Raw genomic sequence first — 21,929 nt, 5'->3', positions numbered from 1 at the left:
AGGATCTTCCATCAATGGAAGCATACTGTATGTGACGTTTTAGGACTGGGGGTTTCCACTCCAAATAATTCTCTGGAGATTCCAGCAGGTTGTTGCATGTATCAATAATTTGTTTTTATTCTTGAGTCATATTCTTTTTTTTTTTTTTTAAGATTTTATTTATTTATTTGACAGAGAGAGAGAGAGAGATCACAAGTAGGCAGACAGGCAAGCAGAGGGAGAGGGAGAAGCAGGCTCCCTGCTGAGCACAGAGCCCGATGTGGGGCTCGATCCCAGGACCCTGGGATCATGACCTGAGCCGAAGGCAGATGCTTAATGACTGAGCCACCCAGGCGCCCCTCATTAAGATTTCTATATGCAAGTTCATGTTGTCTTGTGAATAGAGATGGCTAGATTTGTTCCTTTCCAATTGGAATGACTTTTGTTTGTTTTCTTGCCTAATTGCTCTGGCTAGAAGTGCAGTGTTGAACAGGTGGTGAGAGAAGACATCCTTGTCTAAGATTGTTCAATCTAGATTCAATCTAAGATTGTTCCGATCTTAGGGGGAAAGCATTCAGTCTTTCACCATTAAGTATGGTGTTAGCTGTAAGTTTTCATAGAAGTCTTTTCTTGGGCAGAGGAAACTCCCTTCTATTCGTCGTTTGTTGGATGTCACTGGCTCTTGTTTGCTTGCAAGGGGAATCACAGAAATAGCAGTTTTGCTTCCTCTCCAAGAGGAGAATGGATGGATTGCTAAGCACAGTGGATGTGCTGCTAAGCATGCGATGATGCCATTCCAGTAGCATAAACTTCCTTTGAGGTTTGTGTTCAAACAAATTTCTTGAGTAGCAGCTCAAATTCTTGGGGCTTTCCAATCCAAATGGAGGGTCTTTGTCATTGTAGTTCAAACTCATGCGTTTAGGCTGTCTCCAGAGTCACCCCACCCTTTGCCAAGTAAATGCTGCTCATTTTCTCTTGAGGTCAGAGAGAATGTGACAAGCCTGGTTTGTAACATTTCCAACTTTAATCTACATATAATCTCTCTAAGAGTAAAGGAATTTTCCTAGAAGCTATGTCACAACTAAGCACCTGTTAGGTGCTCAGCTCTTTGCTGAATGCTGAGAACATGATAACAGATGTGGTCTTTAGCCTTCTGTATGTAATAATGGCTAATATTTGTACGTTTTCTATGTTTCAAGCAATGAGCTACTTGCTTAACATGCATTCTATCAGTTGGTCTTCATATCAACCCAGTATTATAAGAACTCATACTATTTTTGTTAATAATCCATAGCCTTGGAAAGGTTATGAGTTGACTGAGATTTGGATGAGCACCATGGAAAGAGGAGGACTTCAGAGCTGAGAAGCAGCACGAGGAGATGTGTGGAAATTAGCTTGGACTTGGAGAAGGGGAGGTGGCTGGTGGGACAGGATCCAGGCTACCCTCACTTAAAGTAGAGCAGCTCCAAATTTAGATGTTGATATTTGTTTTGAGATTTTATTTGAAAATAAGGTTTTAATGCTTAAAAAAGGTTACAAACCACCAAATTCACCCAATAATTCTGCTTTATAGATGCGGAAACATGGGCTTGAAGTGACCCAGGTATTAGTTAATAAGAGAGCAAGAATTGAAGTTCAGTTGAAATTCCAATTTAAATTTCTTGATACCAAGTACTTCCTTCAACAAACATTTATTGTCTGTCTATTATATCCCAGGAAAGATGCAAAGCTCTGTGGAGTGCAGGGATCACTGGTCCCTGAATTCAAAGAGATCACAAGGCACAAAGAGGCCTAAAAAAGGATTGATAGGCAATAAGGGAGCAGAGCAGAGGAGTCCATTGCTCTGTATAGGAGAGGCAAAATCAGGGAGGGTTTCACAGAGGAGTTACACCTGATCTGAATTTTCATGAATATGTTGGGGTTTGCCAGGGAGATTTGGTGGAGAAGGGCATTCTAGGGCAAAGCAACATATATTAAAGAATGGATGTGTGAGAGGGCATAACTTAATCAAGGAACAGCAAATATTTCTCTAATTAAAAAATTTACCATTTACTAAACATTCTTCTGTGCTGGGCATCGAGCTAGGCAATTTACACAGATTATTCCATGTAATACTCTTAAGAATCCTATGAGCTGGATACAGATGAGAAAACGGAGTCTTAGGGTGGAGAAGCAGTTCGCCAAAGGGTAATGTAAGGTCTCACAGTTAAACAGTAGTAGAGCTGGGATCTGAATCCAGGGAACTTAATTTTGGATTTAGAATCCTATTTGCCTTGCCAAGGAGTTTGGATTTTATGCTTTAGGTTAGTGGTTCTCAAATTTGCAGCAGAATTGCCCGGTGGGTTTGTTAACACAGATTCGGGGCTCTACTCACCCCACCCCCTGAGTTTCTGATTCAGTAAATCTGAGGTAGGACCTAAGGATTTGCATTTGTAACAAGTTCTAGGTGATTCTGACTCTGCTGGCTCAAGGATCATACTTGGAGAAGGGCTGTGGTAGGGAGCCACTGAAGGTTTTAAGATGGGGAGGAAAATCATCAGATTTGCATTTTATGCGGGGCTCTCTAGGCAATGAATGGGAGTGAATTGAGAGGCCTCAGGGGTCCTGGGTGGCACAGCCCATTAAGCGGCAGACTCTTGGTTTCAGCTCACTTGGTGATCTCAGGGTCTTGAGATTGAGCCCCTGCCTTGGAATCTGCCCTCAGCGTGGAGTCTGCTTGAGATTCTCTCTCTCCCTCTCCCTCTGTTCCTTCTCCTCGAGCTCTCTCTCTCAAATAAATAAATAAATCTTATTAAAAAAAAGAGAGAGGTCTCAAAGAAAAGGTGTTTGAAGGGGGCAGAGGGTGCAAACAGCTAGAGCCGTTGTGAGACAAACTGCCCATGCATGTCCCGAAGAATGAAGACGAGGGGAGAATCTAAAATACTCACATTGGAAGACAATTTAGGTATTAGTAACGCTCAGCCAGCTCTGAGAAAGGATGGTAATAGCTGGAATCAATAACTAGACCCTATAGACATGGTGTCTGTTAAGGAACAAGAGACGGAAGGATTGCAGCAGGTTTTCATGAGAAGTGAAGTTGGAAGGTGAGCTGGTTGTCTGGGTGGCTGCGTTCTGCACATGTCGAGTGGAGGCCCTCGTGTGGTGTAACAGAGGGATGTCATGCTAGAGTGAGAAGGGGACAAAGCTGGCTTCGGAGATCTGGTTCCGAGACCTGGCTTGAAGATGTCACTTACTCTTGGAGCTTCCATTTCTTCATCTGCGAGTGGAATGGCCAGTAGCTTCGCAGCCTGCCAGGGTGAGAGACGGGAAGGTGAAGGATGAGCCTTCAGCTCCGTGGTGGACGTCTTTTCTGCAGTCGCATACCCACCCATCCGTGCTGTGCATTACACAGAGCTCCGTACAGAGCAGACGCACCCGTGAAAACTCACACGAGCTCTTGCACACGCGGGGGAGCCCTCTTGCCCAACTGTTATGTCCTTCGTCCACGCGCCTGGAAATTGAGCGTGCAGCTCTCAGAGTAGCTGAAAAGAAGTAGACAAACTGACTTTTACGTTTTAAAATGTTGTATTATAAGCTAGAGTTAGCAACAAAGCAGACTTATTTCCTGGCAGCAATTCCTTTTAAACCTCAATTATGAGTACGTGTATTTTCAGTATTTAAATCCCAAGGTTACTTTAAAGCAACTGGCTTTGGTGATTTTTAAAACTACTGACAAAAGTGTTAAAGCTATTAGCCATATCCCTTAATTTGAACTAATTCTAGAGTGTTAGCAAGTGGGTACATATCTCCACCTCTGTTTTATAATCCAATTAAAACTGAAGGAGTGACTTTACTGAGTACTCTATGTATTTGGTCATCACAATCCAATTCCAAATTCATTAGCTCGGGAGTCACACTTTACACCTCCTGCCCCTCGATCCTTGTACCCAGTTCATTAATGGGTCTTTCCCCTGACTCTCCCAGTGTTCTCCCTCTCCACCACCATGACCTGCTTGGTGCCGGGGTCACTAGCTTCCGCCTCAATTACTCCATCATCTCCCATCTGATTTACCATATCTGTCCTTGACTCCCTCCACTTCCTGTCCACACTGTACAAAGATTCATCCTTCAAAATCTGAGTAAACTTTCACCTGCATAAGCCCTTTTAAGGCTTTCCATCGCTTGTAGGGCAAAGACAATAGCACCCCACATGACAGAGGAAGTCCCACCTGAGCTGGCCCCTCTGATCCCTCGGCTTATTGCACACCATTCTCACTTTTGCTCTTGCTACTCTAGTCAGACCAGCTGTCTTTCCATATCATGGGTGTGCTGAGCCTCCACCCTACACAGAACTTTGCACATCCTGTTCGCTCTGTCTAGAATCTTCTCTCTTACCTCGTTACTCCCACCTACCCTGCACATCTCAGCTCCACTCATACTCCACAAAGTCTTCCATGACCCTCTTGACGAGATCAGTCCAAAATCATAAGTTCTCACAGCAACATTTACCTCTACATTTCTACACTTAGCCAGTTACAATTTTACTTTTATTTCTGTGTCTGTTTGATTGCTATGAAGGGCAGGGGGCTGTGCTTGGTTCAGCTCCCCATATAATACTAGTGCTCAGAACAGTGCTTGGCACACAGTGGGAGCTAATGAATATTTGTCCAATGAATGACTGTTCTTAGAGGATAGAGAATGTTCTCCTGGGGGGGCGTATACTTAGATTCCACTGGGAATTAATGTCATGCATAGAGATTTGCTATATGAATTGTAGCAAATAGAAAGATGTGCCAGTGTTGATTTCAGCTTTCAATTGTGTAATAACGAATAACACAAGTCCTGTTCGCATTTGAATAGATGTATGCTATTTCTCCACCAGAGAACCTCCTGGGGCCATAGATTACCCATAAAGCCTTGCATCTGTGGTTTAGAATCTTAAGTGGTGTCTACTTTATACACATCTACACTCCTGACTTGCGGGAGCAACTGAGCCAGCTTGCTCCTCCATTAGCCACCATAATTTTTTGCTCAATTTAGATTGGTAAACCCCTTTCACAAAGACTGCTGTCCTGTTTTTCTCCTGAATTTTCTAATAGCCGGCAACCACAGCAGATTTTAAAAAACAAGACTCAGTTCAAAGAGTTTTAAAATAGGGAGAATCCACGTGGCTTCTCTTTTCTTACTTTCTTAGTGTATATGCTGTATTTACTGCTAAGTGACACTGCTGAAAAATCAGGTGGTCAGTAATTGCCTAACACGAAAGTCTTAGAAGAATTCCGGGAACAGTGTTAAGTTGAGTCAAGATACCATTAGGCAGTTAATTCTGCATCACGAGAAAGTGGATGTAGATAAAGTCTGAATCAGTTCATGAAAATTTTGTAGTTACAGCAGGAGGCAAGAATGACAACCTTCAATTATGTATCTTTCAAATCTCACTACGAACCTCAAGCCCTCTTACCTTAATCAGGGCTTGGGAACAAGGATTCACAGAACCATTTCATGAAAGATAGTCTGTGCATTAGTTAGTATAAATGCAACTACTGTATCGCAATCAGGCAACACATACACTGCTGCTTTGTACCACCAGCAAAGTAAATAAAATACTGTTCTGCTGCTTACAGTTTGGAGATGATTCTCATGGAGGAACAGCCATGGTGTGTCATTAAGAGATCTTGACTTTAATGTCCAATTAATAGTGAATGCTCTTAGTAATATATTAAAATTACATTATGAATGACACCAAACAATTCAACATGCAGGACATAAATAAATTAACTCAGAGTAATTTATTCCAATGCTCTGTTTCTCTCAATGTGCTCCTTACATTACTTGCATCAGAAGAACCTATTGTGAAGTTCTTGTCTGGCCTCTAAAATCCTCGTTTCTTCGCCCTGCCCCCTAGACCTGTTGAGTCCAAATCTTGGGGAGTAGATCTCAAGCATCCACATTGTAAATAAGCTCCGGGGGTGATTCTTATGCCCAATAAAGCTAGAGAACCACAGAATGATTACTAAGGCCTGAGACTGTCCCAAGATTTGTTATAGTTCTGGGTTTTTTTTTCTGCCAGGGGGCAGTGTTCTCTCTGACATATGGCTGGATTAATAAACCATTCTGGAAGTTAATTTTAGTCTTTTTCCTACACTTTCTTGTTTACTGACCCAACCATGGGTGACATTATTCCAAAATCTTAAACTCCAGATCAGGTAGACTTTCTTAATTGGGTTGTGTTTACAGAAGGTTGGGGACCACATTCCAGTCACTTAGTTGAGTTTCTAGACCTATGGTATGCATTTCCAGATTTTTTTCGTTTTCTTAGTTTTCGGTAATGAAGGGTAATTGTATTTTGTAGTCGATTTGATGCCCAAGGTATCATCCCCCTGAGAGTTAATTCATCACGATGTCTTTTAGTAAAATTCTATTTAACGATGGTTAGATGGTGTGTGTGTGTGTGTATGCATGTGTGTGTGCACATGTGCTCTTGTGAATATGTGTGTTTTAATGAGTTCCGTGTGCACAACGACCTGAAGACAAATCTCCTTGACAGAATGGTTGATGAAAATAATGCCTGAGCTCAGTCCTCTTAGATAATTGATAACAAGTGCTGTACAGAAGCCAATTATGGATCGACTATTACACTTAAGGCTTTTTTCCTTGCACAGCCATGCTGCATGTCAAAAAAAATTAATGGATGATGTTCAGCTTCTGGGTCTATTTTTTTTCCACAAGCGGAGCCTTCATTATCCTCAAGCTGGGTTTCTATAATCAAATGTCCCACAGAGTCTAAAGTTGGCAAGGGCCAGGGAGGTTAGAGAGAAGCGGAAGCAGGGTTTTGGGGAACATTTGGAACACCATTGGCATACAATGCAAGGCAGTCCCGGGTTTACCTTGAGCTTTTCCTTTTCCGTGTACAGTTTTCTGCTGTAAAAGCAAGGCTGCATCTTGAAATTGAACACAAAGAGCAGAAGACTCTTACATGGGGTTAACATCTTTCATAAGCCTTGCTAAATACCCAACTCCAAATCATTTCAGTATGGCACAGAAACTAAAGCAAGTGACTCTTGTAGAAAAATCCAGAAGCCTGCCATCTTTGCAAGAGTACAAAACTGAAGGGATTCTAGAAAGGCAACTTAAAGTTTGGCAGTGTTTTCTTTTTCTCAATTAGCTGTTACTGAATTCTAGAATATATAATGAAACCCAGGCCTACTGTGCAATCCTCTGTAAACAAGGTCTTGCTTTTGTGCTTTCATGTTTGTGCTATCATGTTTGATTTGAACCCAGCCACTGCCCCGTTAGTAATGTGTTGCATGGTAAGCGCTGTATTTGTTTATGGACACACAGATGCTCAGCGCGAGATTGATGGTCCCTGGGCCTGGCGCGAGGGAAACCAAAGGCCAGCCTTCTTCCCTCCTTTGAATCCAAAAAGCAGACAATATTTAAATAACTTTCAGATTTAGAGACCTTGATTTCTTTTAGAAGCCTCCTGGTTGCCAAATGCTTCATAAAGGAACTTTTAACATTTACAACAGCCTTAAAGGACAGCGTCTGGGGGCTAGAGGACCATGCAACTGGAAAATAATCAGGGAAACCGTTTTTAAAGCTAACTTCTTGCTGCCATTGAGATTTCCTTCCTAAATTCAATCACTAATAAAGCTTCCCCATCCAGCCCCTCCCCTTCCGTCCTCCCTCCCCTCCCCCCCCCAATAAAAACCAAGCTGACAGTTTTTTTTTCAGGAAGAAGAGACAGGCTGAAGATACTTTGTCCTTCTGCACAGGGCAGAAGGACTCTCTGCTGCTTAGCTGGCATTCCCAGTATTTTGATAAAAGTTACTTCTCTAAAGGCTAACAACACCACGAGGAAAAATAATGCTATCTCTTGTGTTAGTTACAATCTTGGGAGATTTTATCGTGAGAAATATTTGAGTAGTTGGGAGTAGCTGAGAATGTGGCAGTAGGGACAGGGTCATTTAAACTGCCAGAAAAAATAAATAAATGGGAAAGACGGGGTAAGTTGTTACATTTATAAATTATAAAACTTTCCTTGTTTTTTTTTGTTTTTTTTAAATAAAGTCGTGAGGTTGACTACATTGAATAACTACATTGTAAACCTTAAAAGCTTAAAGCTGGTGGAAACCCTTTTACAGCTCTGTTTTGTTTTTATCAGATCAAATACATTTGGTTTCTTTTTTAAAACCATGTTTTTGTGAGGGAAGGAAAATGAACATGCACTGTTATTGGCCACAGCAACATAAGAAACCCTCATGTTACCAGAGGAAACCACATGAAAGTGTGTGTGTGTGTGTGTGTGTGTGTGAGAGAGAGAGAGAGAGAGAGAGGGGCGGGACCGATAAGGGGGTGGAGAGAAGCAGAGGGATGTTTCAAGCCTCTTAGGCTCAGAGCTGCCATTTGTGAACCAATCCTGATGAAATCCAGCTCCGGACAAATCAGAGGAGGCTGTCAACTTCCCAGGTGGGATTACTTGTAGTTAATAGACTGAACTCAGAGCCCCAAAAAGCAGTGCATTCAGTGTAGGCAAGAGAGAACACAGTGCAAGAGGCTTTCCAAGAACCCTCTGCCATGGCCAGGAGAAGCCTGTTCCGGCCCGATCAGGTAGGATAGATGATGGCATCGCAGGGGGAAGGACTTGATGTGGAGAATCAGGTCCTGATTTTGGATTTTTCTTTTTGTTTTAAAACCAAAGACACCACTTTACAGTGCATTTTGGAAGTTGTAGGATGGGGTGCTGATGTTGAAGTCCTCTGAATTGCCTTCATGTCATTTGACTAATTGGCCTGACACCTTGATCTCCTTACTCCCTTAGGTAATATCGCTGTTCACTTTTGCTGTTGGAGTCAATATCTGCTTAGGATTCACAGCAAATCGAATTAAGAGGGCAGAAGGATGGGATGAAGGCCCTCCTACAGGTAAGTGTAGCGACTGTTCGTGCACTCAGTCCTTTTAAAATATTATGCACTGGATAATCAATATAAACTCCTGAAGAAATGCATCTTTAAGCTAATCTTGCAGTATAACTAATTGAGTCCTAGATTTCTTTGGAGTAAAAATAGCTCTGTGTGTAATTCAGGTGAGAGAATGTGGTTTTAATTACGAGAACATGTATGCTTGCTCTGTGATTAACAGGCTATTTCAATCTTGGTACTCTGGAACTTATAAATGTTAAGATAAAATTCAAACTCTTGTTAACAGACAAGGCTAAGATAGAAGTGGTGGGAACAGGTGCTGGTTTAATATTGGAGAGACATGAATTTGATTTATTGTCATGTGACATAGGATGTAATATTTGTCTCCAGAAACTTCTGATCTCCAAAAAAAAAAGGAGTGGCAGAAAAAAGCAGTGAACTGTCTTTCTGTGAAACTTCAGCATTTAGGACTATGAGATGAGATTAAGAGTTACCTAAAATAGGGAAAATATAAGAGAGAAGAGGTGCTTTGAAGAGCTTACAGGATTGACTTGCACCCAGTTTTCTCTTTTGGCATAAGGAAAGGTAAGTTTTAATAGTGTACCTTGACTTAACTAATAGAACCAAAATGAAGGCGTTTCCTTTTACAATACACTACGCCATCAGCAGTGTGGGAATTCTTATAAAGGAGCTCCTTGTGCAGACTGAGGGGGCTTAACTGACCAGGTCTTAAGTAATGAGTTGGTTAATTTCCTGGAAATTGGAGCTGCTGATGGTTTTATAAATAAAAATTACATATTAAGTAATGGGTACTCTAGGGGGCAATATTTTCTTGACTTTCTCTGACATCTCAGCGTGTTTGTCTGCTTTCCTGCAGATTTTGAATTTCTCTGTATTTTTTGACCTGACTGATATAAAAGATGGTCACCTGTCTCTGTTCAGCCAGCACAAACTTTTATTAACCAAGTCAGGATACATATATTGATGGAATACTAGGTCTTCCTTGCATCAAGTAAGTTGCTTTTGAATCAGGCCAGAAGGTTGAAAGAATAATATTAGAAGTAGTTTAATGAGTCAAAGTGGGGTGTGGTTGGGGTGAAAAGTAGAGAATAGATCATAAAAATTGCACCCCCAGTGAGCCAAATGGGCAAAATGAGTTGTCTTCTGTTGGGGAGGGAGAGGAGAGGAGATCACTGGGCTGGAGAATCCTGTTTTTATTGGTGACAAATGCTGTCTTCAAAGACCTCTTTTTCTTGTTCCAGACAAGTATAATACCCATTAGCACTGATTATAACTGCACAGACGGGAAGGGGGATTGGATTCTTAGTATCTTCATATGGGCAAGCTAGCAGCTTGAGAGCCCACTGCTGGTTCTTTCCAATGCATCCTAAAAGGAACTTCTTTTCTGTTTCATAGTCCTATATTACCTCAGCCAAAACTGAGAGGACAAGGTGTTTTCTTAATGAATGTGTAAGATCAAGTCACTCATTATTTTCAAAGTTGGCTCTTTTTGGAAAACATGAAGGTTCTGGACTGACGACCTGGATCCATAGAATTTGCCGTGTGGCCTTGGGCAAGTCACTTGTGACGTCTGTGTCCTTAGCTGTATAATGAGAGCAGGCCTGGATGATTTCTAAGTTTCTTTCTGGATTAAAAAAAAAAAGCTCTTGATTCCATCCGTTCTGTTTCATTGACTCTTGAATTTGTGTGCGCTCTACTGGAGAACTTGAAAAGTATAGAACAGATTTATTAATCCTTAAATGTATTTTGTGTATAATTATCTCCATACATTATAAAAAACAGCTCTAAGAACTATTGAGTCTATGTTACTTCTGTAAAAATAATATAATCTATATTATAATGTATACATCTGAGTGATCTTAAATGTAGTACAGAATATTTGCTTCTTGAATTATTTAATTAAATCATTGATTATTTTAGGCCTTTATGGTATCTTCTAAAATAATTTTTTAGTGGAAATTCTACCTCTTTGAAGCTTAGTTGGGATACAATGCCATTTAAGCCTGAGTTTTAGGATTTTGGTATGCCTGAACACTTTTTATTTTTAATTTTTCTGTTGTTGTAGTTTACCAGCTTTTTAGGCACTAATGGTTGTTTTCTCCTGAATATAGACCAGAGATATACTTTGGAAACTGGATGAGAGCATAGTGCAGAGAGTTTAAGCATGTTCATCTTTTTAAATGTTATATGTGCCTGGAAAGGGCCTCCCTCAAATAATGCATGTGGTTGGTTATTCTGTAAGAAAGGCTTTCACATCAGAAAGCATTGGGCAAACTTTTATATATGTATTAGGACAAGATACTAAAAAGGAAAGGCAACCATGCCTATTTTCAGCAATGCTTTCATGTTCCAAAGAAATCCTGAGAAGCTCAGTGCTTCAAGACTGTTTGACCAAATGGAACACAAAGGGTATTAATATATGGCTAGCTAGCTTCAGACTGACCAGAGCAAGATCTCCCATTCAAAAGCATGCACTTCCTTGCTTAGTAAATGTAGTTTCTCAGAGTCCTCAGCAATAGGTGAGAATGTTCTACACACAGGGCAGACCCTCACTGCTGTACTATGGACTGGGGTGTTAGTTTCAAGGCTGTGGCAGTGCAAACAGACTGTTATAATTAACTAACTAGCACACTTGTTGGCTGGATTTATTGTTAGGACCTAGTGATCTATCGGAAGTACTGGTAGAATAGGGTTTCTTCTACCAGATGATAAGAGATCTATGGATTTATTAGGAGATATGAAATGAGCAGAGCTAATTATAATTCTATTGGGTAAATATAATGGGCAATCAGGTGCATGGGATAGCTAGAATACATTTTCAAAGAAAATGTAAATAATAAGTGCACATCAGTTTGACATCTTTGTTCATACATCTGGTGTAGCCAGCTTGATTTACCTTTAAGATTGCAAGAGAATTTATGTGTATACAGGTGTGTGCGCATGCACTCACGTACTTGTGCGTATGTGTATGGTTGTGGTGTGAGAGTGGAGGTAATTTTACTGAAGTTTGTGATAGATTCCCTTTCAGTCTCCAGATGGAAATGGGATATCCTCTGAAATATAAGCGACTTAATACTTGGAAGACACAGGGAAATTTGTGAGCTTGTGAATAAACTGGCTAATAGAGACTCGAAAGCCCCAACCAACTCATCATCATTTTTAGTGGCTCCAAAGTTTAAAAGTGTGTAGATGTGAATGAAATTCATGGGTAAATGTAAAAGGAGGAGGATCTCTCACAGCTTTATGAGTAAAGTGAGTCTTTGTGAATCGCAGAGAAAACAACAATGGTTAAGAGGAAGGGGAAGGTTTGTGTTCATCTGATAAAGTTTGGAATCTCATTCTACAATGAAAAACTGTCTTGATGATGGCAAAGTAGCATGTAGGAAACTGTAAAGCTGACAAATACAACAGCCATGATTCTGGAAGGAAAACTTTCTCATGACTTGATGGGACTTGATGTTAAATATAATGTAGAGTCAGGGGTGTTTGTTTATTTATTGAGAGAGAGAGACAAGGAGGGGAGGGAGAGAGGGAGAGGGAGAGAGAGAATATGAAGCAGGCTCCATGCCCAGGATGGAGCCCGACATGGGATTCGATCTCACAACACTGAGATCATGACCTGAGCCAAAATCAAGAGTCAGTTGCTTAACCAACTGAGTCACCCAGGTGCCTTGAGTCATAGGGTGTTTTAAGTAAATGGAATAAAACTGTCTGAAGAAGAGTCTAAGGAGGGCACAGGTCTTTCAGGGCTTTGTTAAATGGAGCTCTGGAGTAGGGGTTTTTCATTTATCTTAAAACTATACAGAATCCTCTATCTTGTCTGCATGACCAGAAATCTCAGTCCTCAATAGTTATTCACATAGATTCTTGAACCAAAAAACCTTTCCAAATCATGTCTTCATCAAACTCATAGCCTGTGTGCAGAATTTGGAAAAATCCTTTGTGAACAAAAACAGTGCTATAGTTGTATTCAGATGGTCTAAAATTTTAGCCAGGCCCTTGCTAGCTCAGATTAGCCTGAGGGTTCTGATTTTCCAACCAGAAAAACGGGAATAATGTTGCCTCTTTATCGGAAAAGGTTTTCGAGAACAAAATTCCGTATTACGGTTGTTGAGAATATGAAGTGTTAAATATATGATGATACATTTAATTTATCTTCACTTATGTTCCAAGACCAGGGTCTAAATTTTTACTTTTTCAAGTTGCCAATACCTGTGATTTTGATGACAGTGTTTCATTGTTTGGGGGCAGATTTGCAAACCATTCAGACATACTCTACTGACTACCATCATAAATGCTACTTGAGGGGTTTAAAAGTTGAACTAAAGTTTTTGATCTATTTTATTTACGTTGCATAGAAAACTGTTTTCTTCTAGTTTACAAGATCTTTCTACATGAGAACGTTGTGTTTATAAATGCTTAAAAGTTCAGGTGCCTGAAAACTTCCCAGGTAGACCTATTTACTGAAAAAGTTGTCCATAAAAGCTGGTCCAGAATCTGACAAGGAGGAGAGAATGGATGCCACCGTAGTGGGTATTTATGGGAACTAATGTCTTTAGGAAGCAGAGAGACTAACATGGAGGCCAGTATGTAAGTGCTGCTCACTATGGGCTGAGGTCAATGGTATCGAGAACACATGGCCACTGCGGTACAAGAAAGTATGACCATAAAGGATGAATCATATACTCCAGAAGAGGCATAAGACAGCATTAAATGCTAGAGTTGGTCAGCATCTTGAATGTCGTCCATGTTGACCGCCTCCTTTCCCTGTGGTTTTGCTTTAGACATGGCAGGCAGACAGAGGAAAACCAGTTCTGTGTCAGTGTTCTTCAACAGGAGGCGGCATAACCACAGCCCACAGCCCATTGCAAGCCTTTCCTCTCACTTTCAGGAAGCACTCGGGCTGAGGACCACAGAGAACGGGAGGAAAAGACAGGGTGCCATCTCTCAAATCCTGGACACAGGATCACCACGCAAAGCTTAGAAGAAAGAGTCTCCCAGCTTTAGGAAACTAAAGGTTTTCAAACTTAAATACTGCTTCCCTCGCCAGTCATCATCCAAATCAGAAAATTTCCATTTTGCAGAGGGGTTTAGAGGAAAACAGGATTGGGGGTCCGGGATGAACTCACGAGTAGGTCACAATTCTTGTCATGAATTATGTTCTTTCCAATGGTCTATTAAATTATTGGTAGTTTTTCCCCATATAAATGGCACCAGAATTCTATGACACCGCCTCTGTGTATGTATGGTAAGATGGAATGTTTTATTTTTTATCTTTTTAGAAAGATTTTATTTATGTATTTATTTGAAGAGTGGTTGGAGGGGAGGGGCAGAGGGAGGAAGGAGAGAGGGAATCTCAAGCAGACTCTGCACTGAGCATGGAGCCCAATGTGGGGCTCGATCTCACGACCCCGAGATCATGACCTGAGTTGAAATCAAGAGTCAGATGTTCGAACGACTTAGTCACCCAGGCGCCCCGATGGAATGTTTTAGAAATAAGATTTTACTTAACTAAGTGAAAATAATTTCACTTGTTTCTATCAGAATTATGAATTTGAGTGTAATAAATCATGTTTTTATGTTGGTGGTTTTTAAATCATGAAATGCTTCTGTGAAAAATAAGGAATGTATAGCACTTTTTTATGCCTATCGTATATGTACATATATATATGTTTTAAAATTTGAAGTCCCTATTATAAGAAAATGTGTCTGTATAGACTATAAGCGTTATTTTTTAACATTCTGGAACTGAGTTGCATCTTTAAGTGAAATAACATTATTTAAATATGTAATTAAGAAGGCAGCAATAGAATTTGAATCTCATAAAAGTATTGGCAAATGTCTCGTATGAAATTCTAAACCTCCATACTTATCACACATTTTTGTCTTGATCCTTTCAAGGTGTTTGTTTTTGTCTTTTGTCTTCCTTGTTGGTTCTGAGCTTTTATGGAAGTCTCAGTAATTATGAGACACCACAAATCCACTGATCCTGCAGTTTTCATCACACCGTTCAATAAACTTGATTTAGGTCAGGTAAAGGAAAGCTTTACAGATTTTAGAATTTAGACGTATACTAAGTCAGAGAATCTTTGTATATTTAACCATGGAACCAGGTTAAAATTTTCCAATAAAAAGTGAAGACCTCAAATCTGTCCTTAGGCTGGTGTGGGGGGAAGGACATGAGACATGGGCATGGAATGAAAAAGCCAAATGTGGAGGATGATTGCAGAGCTAGAAAAGCATGGGGATTAGAGCTTGTTATGGAAGATGGCGGGGGTGGGATGGGCCCTGGAAAGGCAAAGTGAATGTGACTCTATCACCTGATTTGATTAAAAGAGGTGCAGAAGTTCAAATTCTTGAGATTATTGGATTGGAAGAACTACATGGATCAATTCATCTTCCCATTTCTCTTGCTGCCATTGTCAGCTGAGTCCAAGCCAGCCAAGAGTGAATTTGGCATATGTGTCCCTAGTCCATACTGGCCCCAGAATTTATTCTTACTTGCAAGCTGTTGGTAAACATCGAGTCCAACACTTTTCATGATCTGTGTGTTTGCATGATGAATGTAAGAGCAACTCTTGCTTAACAAAGCTGTCTTCCATTTAAGGTTTGGCAAAGAAGATTATCATTTGGGTGAAAGCTATTGAGTGAGATTCAATTATTTTTCAAAAACAAAGTGGGGGATACAGTCAGAGAATAATCAAGGCTGTAAGAATATAGTCAAAATCACATGACCAGCATGGATGGAGAAAGGTTTAAAATGGCTGAAATTCCACACAGATGTTTTAAAAGTAAAGAGAGAAATAGGGAAGAGATTGTGATGAAGGAAAAGCAAAGAGCATGATTGGAGGAATATTTCGAATGCAGGCTGGACACCATAAAGAAGAGAAGACAGGACAAGTCAACAACTGTGAACAATGTGCCTTTGGACCTCTTAGCATTATCTCAGCGATAAGCATAGCTGAGCATATTTATGTATGCAGCTCATGGGAATGAATTCTCCTCAGAATTTATTAGATGGCTACTGTTTCTGGCTAAGCGGTACCCTTAAAAAAAGGAATAATTCAATTATAAGTGTTTTTCTTATCTTTGTTTTTACTATAGGGCTTTCTCTATTTTTACTTTTTGCGCATCTCAACACCCCCCTCCTCCTACCGTGTCTTATGGCCCAGCATGCACTGTTGATAGGTTGGCCAAAGTCAATAGAAAAATGTGGTTTTTGAACCAGAGGTAAGGCACTGCATTGGAAACTTGACATTATTTCCTAAACTGAGCTGGTGCGGTTTGTACGTATTTCAACATCCCAGAATCAACCATGCGCAAGCGTTTCACATCTCATGGTCTAGTGAATCTGTCTGCTTTACTTGAACTGATCTGATGCCATAAAGGCTAGGATTGGGTGACTCTGACTTTTAAAAGGACAAGGGACTGAGGGATGAACGGGATGTTCAGATAAATGGCTTCAGTGAACCTGGAAATGTTATTTAACTTCTGTTCTCTGCCTGCTTCTTATGTTTGCTTGTTTTTAAAAGTAATGTGTGCTAATTGTAAAAAACTGAAAAATTCATAAACATAAATAAGGAAATAAGATTATACATAGCATGTCATCAATAAAATTTGTTAAGCTATTTATACATAATATCTATTATATAATACATACTTTATACATATATACACACAGGGATATATATATATGTTCAGGGATATATATACACACAGGGATGGAGATAGAAGAAAGCGAACAAGCAAAAGACATTTATAAAATTGTAGAAGTTTCAAACTACAGAAAGGTTAAAAAAATGCCTCTGCTTCTCTCTTTCTCAGTCATTTTGCTCAAATATAATTCCTGTAAAGAGTTTCTTGGGGGGGGGAGGGAGGTTATTGACACTTGTACGTTTTCTCAACGCCTCTGCCGCCCCTCCCTTCTCTGGCTCTGCTTTTATTTTTATATTTATTTATATCCTCATTGCTCTCTTTCCCTCTATTTTTGACACAAAATACAATGTATAATATTTAATACTATCATACTGTTCTGTCACTTTGCTCTTTAAAAAAACATGTTTATATATTTTGTTGACCTTTCCATATCAGCCTACGCAGATCTGACTCATTCTTTGTAAGGGCTGGGGCAATATTCCACTTATGGATATGGTGTTGTACATATATCTTGACAAAGTTTTGCAAATATACACGAGAAGTGAATTTCTAGTAATGGAATTTTGGGGTGAAAGATTCATATGCATTTCCAAATTGTGTTCTATTTTACAAAAAATTTCATTCCTAGCAACAGGTAGGACACTGCTTACACTTTCCATTCATTAGAAATTAATTATTTTGTGAGCTAGAATGAGGATACAGCTTAATTTTTTTCTAGTCAGCTGGTTATTCTAGCACTACTTACTAATTAATCCTTCTTTCTTTCTCCAGTTACTTTCATTATAAATAAATTCTCCTATATTTGGCTCTATTTCCCATCCCCACCCTCAGCACTGATCTACTTATTTCGTGGTACAAACTGTTTTAATTATTTAACTTCAGAATATACTTTACTATCTAGTCTTCACCGAATTACTCTCCTTTCCAGTGTTTTTCATTTCATATATTCATTTCTTATAAACTTTTAATATCCTCTCCAGTTTAAAAAACTCCTCTTTATATTTTTATTGTGGTTGCATTGAATCTTCAAGTTTAATTAGGAAGAACTGATATTTTTATAATATTAATTATTTTTATCTCCAAGATGGTATATCTTTCCATGTAATGAAATCTTTTGAAATATCTTTTTGTAGAGTTTTAATGTGTTCTTCAGGTAGGTCCTACATATGTCTGATGAAATTTATACCTAGATATCATATCTTTTAGGCACTATGATGAATGGAACTTCCATTGAATCTTTCAACTTAATTGCTTATATCATACAAATATGTAGAATTTTTGTCTGTTCCCCCCCCCAAATTTTTAGCTGATTCTTGAGATTTCTAGACATATAGTTGTATCATAGAAAATAAAGAGGATTTGTTTTTGACAAGCTGAGATTGTGGTATTTGTGTTTGTGTTACTCCAATTATGGGTGTAGATTTAATGACTGGAAGAGATCTTACAAGTCTCCTATTTCAGTTCCCTATGTTCAGACTGTTCTCAGAACATTTAGCTTCAAATCTCCTTACAAAAAGTTACGGATTTTCAAAGAGGGAAATGAACTCTTTTTTCTAAGTGTGTACATCAGTGTTCTCTTCTCTGTTGGCATCATTAGCATCCACAGAGATGCTAACCCTCCCAGATTTGTAGTAATAATAATTGTAAACAGTACAGTAAAACCAACAACCAACATTCATTGTACTTTCTGTGTCCAACAGACTGCTAAGTGTTCTGCATGGATTGTTTCCTTGAATTCTCATTATAATTTCCAGTTACTTTCGTTAATCCCCCCACTTTGCAGATGAGGACACTGGCATAGGAGGTTTAGCGGCCTGCCAAGGGTCCATAGCAGCCTGACCAGGGTCCATAGCAGCCTGACCAGGGTCCATAGCTAGCAGGTGATGGCGCCAGGCTGCTCAGTTAGGGCATGACTGTGTCACCACTCTGCGCTCCTTCTCACTTGTCCCCTCTCCGCAATGACATGACCCATTTCCCAATTCCATTGCCCTTGCCTCTTGTATCTTGCAGTGTTATCGGACTCCCCCTGGACCAACACCTCTGGATCATGCAAGGGCAGATGCTTTGAACTTCAAGAGGTTGGACCCCCTGATTGTCGTTGTGATAACCTATGTAAGAGCTACAGCAGTTGCTGCCATGACTTTGATGAGCTTTGTTTGAAGACAGGTGGGTAACTTTTGAGTCCTCTGGAGACTTGATTGGATGGCTTAAAGGCCCTCGGCTGCTCTTCTCCCTGGCATTGCCACTCTGCTTTGGCCAAACGAAACTGTGCGGGTTGGTTTTGTTTCTCGAATGATTATTGATTGTATTATGAGTATACCCCGTGTGACTGTTGTTTGCCTACCAGGCCTACCCAAAGAATGTTCTTTGCAACTGCAATCATTATTTTATTAGTTTCGGAAGTATTTATGGTCAGGTGCTTTTTTTCCCCCCTCATCTTCATCATTTCTGTCTCTTGCTGTCAATTTCCACATTCACTGCTAGGGCACATGGGCTGAGACTGTGAGCATTCTTAAGGATTGGGGCTTTTCTGTTTTAATTTTCATTTTTTTAAATTTTTGCTTGCCTGCTCAGTGTACAGCATTTGTGTTATTTCATCTTATATAGTAGCTGTTGGCCTACCCTGATGTAATTCCCCATTCTCTGTGCAAGTGGAAAGTTGTTATGGAACTCTACTTGGGGTCACATGCTCAGGGTAGCTCTAAAATATTCCTCTCACTCTTCCTGGCCTTTCTTTCCATGTCTTCTATACTGTAACCATCAGTAGAACATCTGGACTTCAGAATGAAGACTCTTGAGTTGAGAAGAAGCACCTTTGTAGACATTTGCCACCCCACCTGCTCTGTTTCCAAAGCCTAACACTTTATTTATTTATTTTTATTTTATTTTTTTAAGATTTAATTTATTTATTTGACAGAGAGAGCACAAGTAGGCAGAGTGGTAGACAGAGGGAGAGGGAGAAGCAGGCTCCCCGCTGAGCAGAGAGCCCGACGTGGGGCTCGATCCCAGGACCCCGAGATCATGACCCAAGCCGAAGGCAGACGCTTAACCAACTGAGCCACCCAGGCGCCCCCAAAGCCTGACACTTTAGATAGGACTCTGGAGATACCTTGTAGGCTCTCCAGCATGCCTCTGGGCAACATCGTATGCAAACTCTGACAAAGATGACCGTCAACCCTGTTAAGATCACTAAATGCAGAGATTCGACAGCTTCCTTGACAAGTTATTACTTGTTTTTGGACTTTTATGATTGAGATGCTTCTTTCAAAAATCTGACTCATATTATCATTGATATTAGCCTTATCTTTCTAATGATATCATTAGCAACAGAGACATTATTCTCCTTTACTAAAGAAATAGCCCTTGATTCATGTGAAAACCGATACCAGCTCTCTTACTAGTTCTGGTTTGTTTGCTTCCCCCCCCCCCTCCAAACAAGAAGAGTTTTATTAGGCTGTTTTCTGTATAATACATTTTCCAAACATGTAGCCATTTTTTTTTTCTTGTTACTTTCCTTTGGAACTTCTCCCAGGTTCCTTAGTTGTGGGTCTGCAAACTTAAATGCTGAGAACCTTGTAAACTGAACATATGGATGGAACAGATGTTCTAGTAGAGTTCTTTGGCTCTAAAACATTATTTCAAACCAGCAGCCTATGATTGCTTGGCACCGGGGACCTAACTGATGCTTGTTTCCTCTGCTCAATGAGCATCTGGCCTCTGACATGTCATCTCAGCGGTCTGGATTCCTGATCTTAGAGCTCCTTGCAAAGTTTAGTGGATGTCTTCACTCCAGCTTAGCTCTCTCTGAATGCTGTTCATGCCTCTCTTTCCAGGTGTAATAAATATGGACGATAATAACATTTTTGAAGTAGTTTATTTTCCCGTGTACCAAGATAATGTATGCCAAATGCGGAAGAATCAAATATCAAATAATAACAAAAGGTTGAAGGAGAAAACAAAAGTCTCTGAGATCCTACTGTGATAGCACAAGCCACTTTCTAGAGATAAGCACAATGTTTCAGTGTAGACCCTGACGACTATATGTGCGTGTATGTGTATTTATACGAGTGTGTATATGTATATGCCTGGGAGGGGTGTGTGTGTACTTATATATCTCTTTACACACCATCCTTTTGAATGCCTACATAGTATTCCATTGAACAGATGCGCAACCTGCTTCACTGAGTAACTGATCAGCATTTAGATTTTCCCCAATTGTTGTTATTATGAACAATGTATCAATGAATGTGGTTCATGTGTATTCATTTTTTGTCTGTTTTCCTTAAGATAAATTCCTAGGAGTGGGATTTTGAATCAAAGTGTGCATTTTTAAAATTTAAATATTTTAAATATATTAAATATATTAAATTTTAAAATTTAATATATTACAAAATTAACACTTCTCAAAGTTTATATTCCTCTCAAAGGGTACAAGAGCCTTTCACCACTCCCTTTTCAGCATATCCTCACTTTTAAAATATATATTCTTATTAAAAAAATCTCTTTATCTGATCTGATAGGTAACTCCCCTATTATTCCATAAGGTTAAATGTTTTTTTTTTTCTGTTTATTTCTATGTTTGCTTTCAAAATTGTACAGCTGACTGACTCCTACTTTGCTTGTGGTTCACTCTGAACCCTGGCTTTTTAAAATTCCATTCTTACACAAAGCCGGTAGTTCCTCAATAAATTTAGCTTGTTAATAGTGATGCTTTTTTGTAAACAAAGGGATTTTCTTAAGGAACTAGGACAGCAATAAAAGTATATTGGTTAAGAGTTATCCTTGATTTGGGAAAAAAAAAAATCAGTCCAAGCAACCTTGGAAAATTGCTAACCGTTGGGAATAGCAGGTCCTGAATAAAGGAATTCCAAGCATTTCATCTGCTGGGGAAGAGAAGTCAGAGGAAGAGGGGATATCAAAAAATCAGAGAATAGAATTTGGATACAAAGGTAATTCTAAAAGAGTGGAAATTAAATAGTAGTTGTCTGGTTTTCTAGCATGGCAACTAGTACCTCTTTATCCATTTATTCACCTAGCAAAGTGTCCATTGGTGGAATATTACTAAGAAGCAACATTGCTTCCTAAAACCATTGCCTTCCACTTATGACATATTTTAAGAGATGAAGACCTCAAGTGTCCTTAGCTCAGAGAGGGCTTTCTTGACCATTCTATGTCAAGTAGCATGCCCTTTCCATCCTGTCACTCTCTATCAGTACCATCCTATTATTTCCTTCATAGCACTTAGTATGAGCTGAAATTATCTTGTTTCTACTGGTCTACTTGCTTATGGTCTTTCTTTCCCAATTGAAATATAAGCTCCATGAAGATGGCCTGTCTTGTCTTTCTTGTCCTTCATGACCTCCCCAGCACCTA

The 21,929-nt window shown here is 39.7% G+C and overlaps 1 protein-coding gene across 20 annotated transcripts in view; it reads left to right on the top strand.

Annotated features, from left to right (window-relative positions):
• Nucleotides 1–21,929, top strand: part of ENPP2 (ectonucleotide pyrophosphatase/phosphodiesterase 2) — a 142,448-nt gene that overhangs the window by 56,345 nt on the left and 64,174 nt on the right. For 16 of the 20 annotated variants that reach the window (XM_081816454.1, XM_081816453.1, XM_081816452.1 and 13 more), the window contains exons 2-3: nt 8,780–8,882; nt 18,567–18,722. In XM_081816454.1, the coding sequence (XP_081672580.1) occupies nt 8,780–8,882; nt 18,567–18,722 (259 nt within the window). Of the gene's footprint in view, nt 1–8,433; nt 8,569–8,779; nt 8,883–18,566; nt 18,723–21,929 lie in introns of those variants that run through there. The other 4 variants (XM_006745484.3, XM_006745482.3, XM_006745481.3 and 1 more) reach the window with 1 other exon arrangement.

This window comes from Leptonychotes weddellii, chromosome 4 (genome assembly GCF_054177405.1).
Source record: "Leptonychotes weddellii isolate Sample4059 chromosome 4, ASM5417740v2, whole genome shotgun sequence".
Lineage (NCBI taxonomy): Eukaryota > Metazoa > Chordata > Mammalia > Carnivora > Phocidae > Leptonychotes > Leptonychotes weddellii.
The sequence above is the reverse complement of the archived record's forward strand: the minus strand, read 5'-3'. Positions and strand labels throughout refer to the sequence as shown.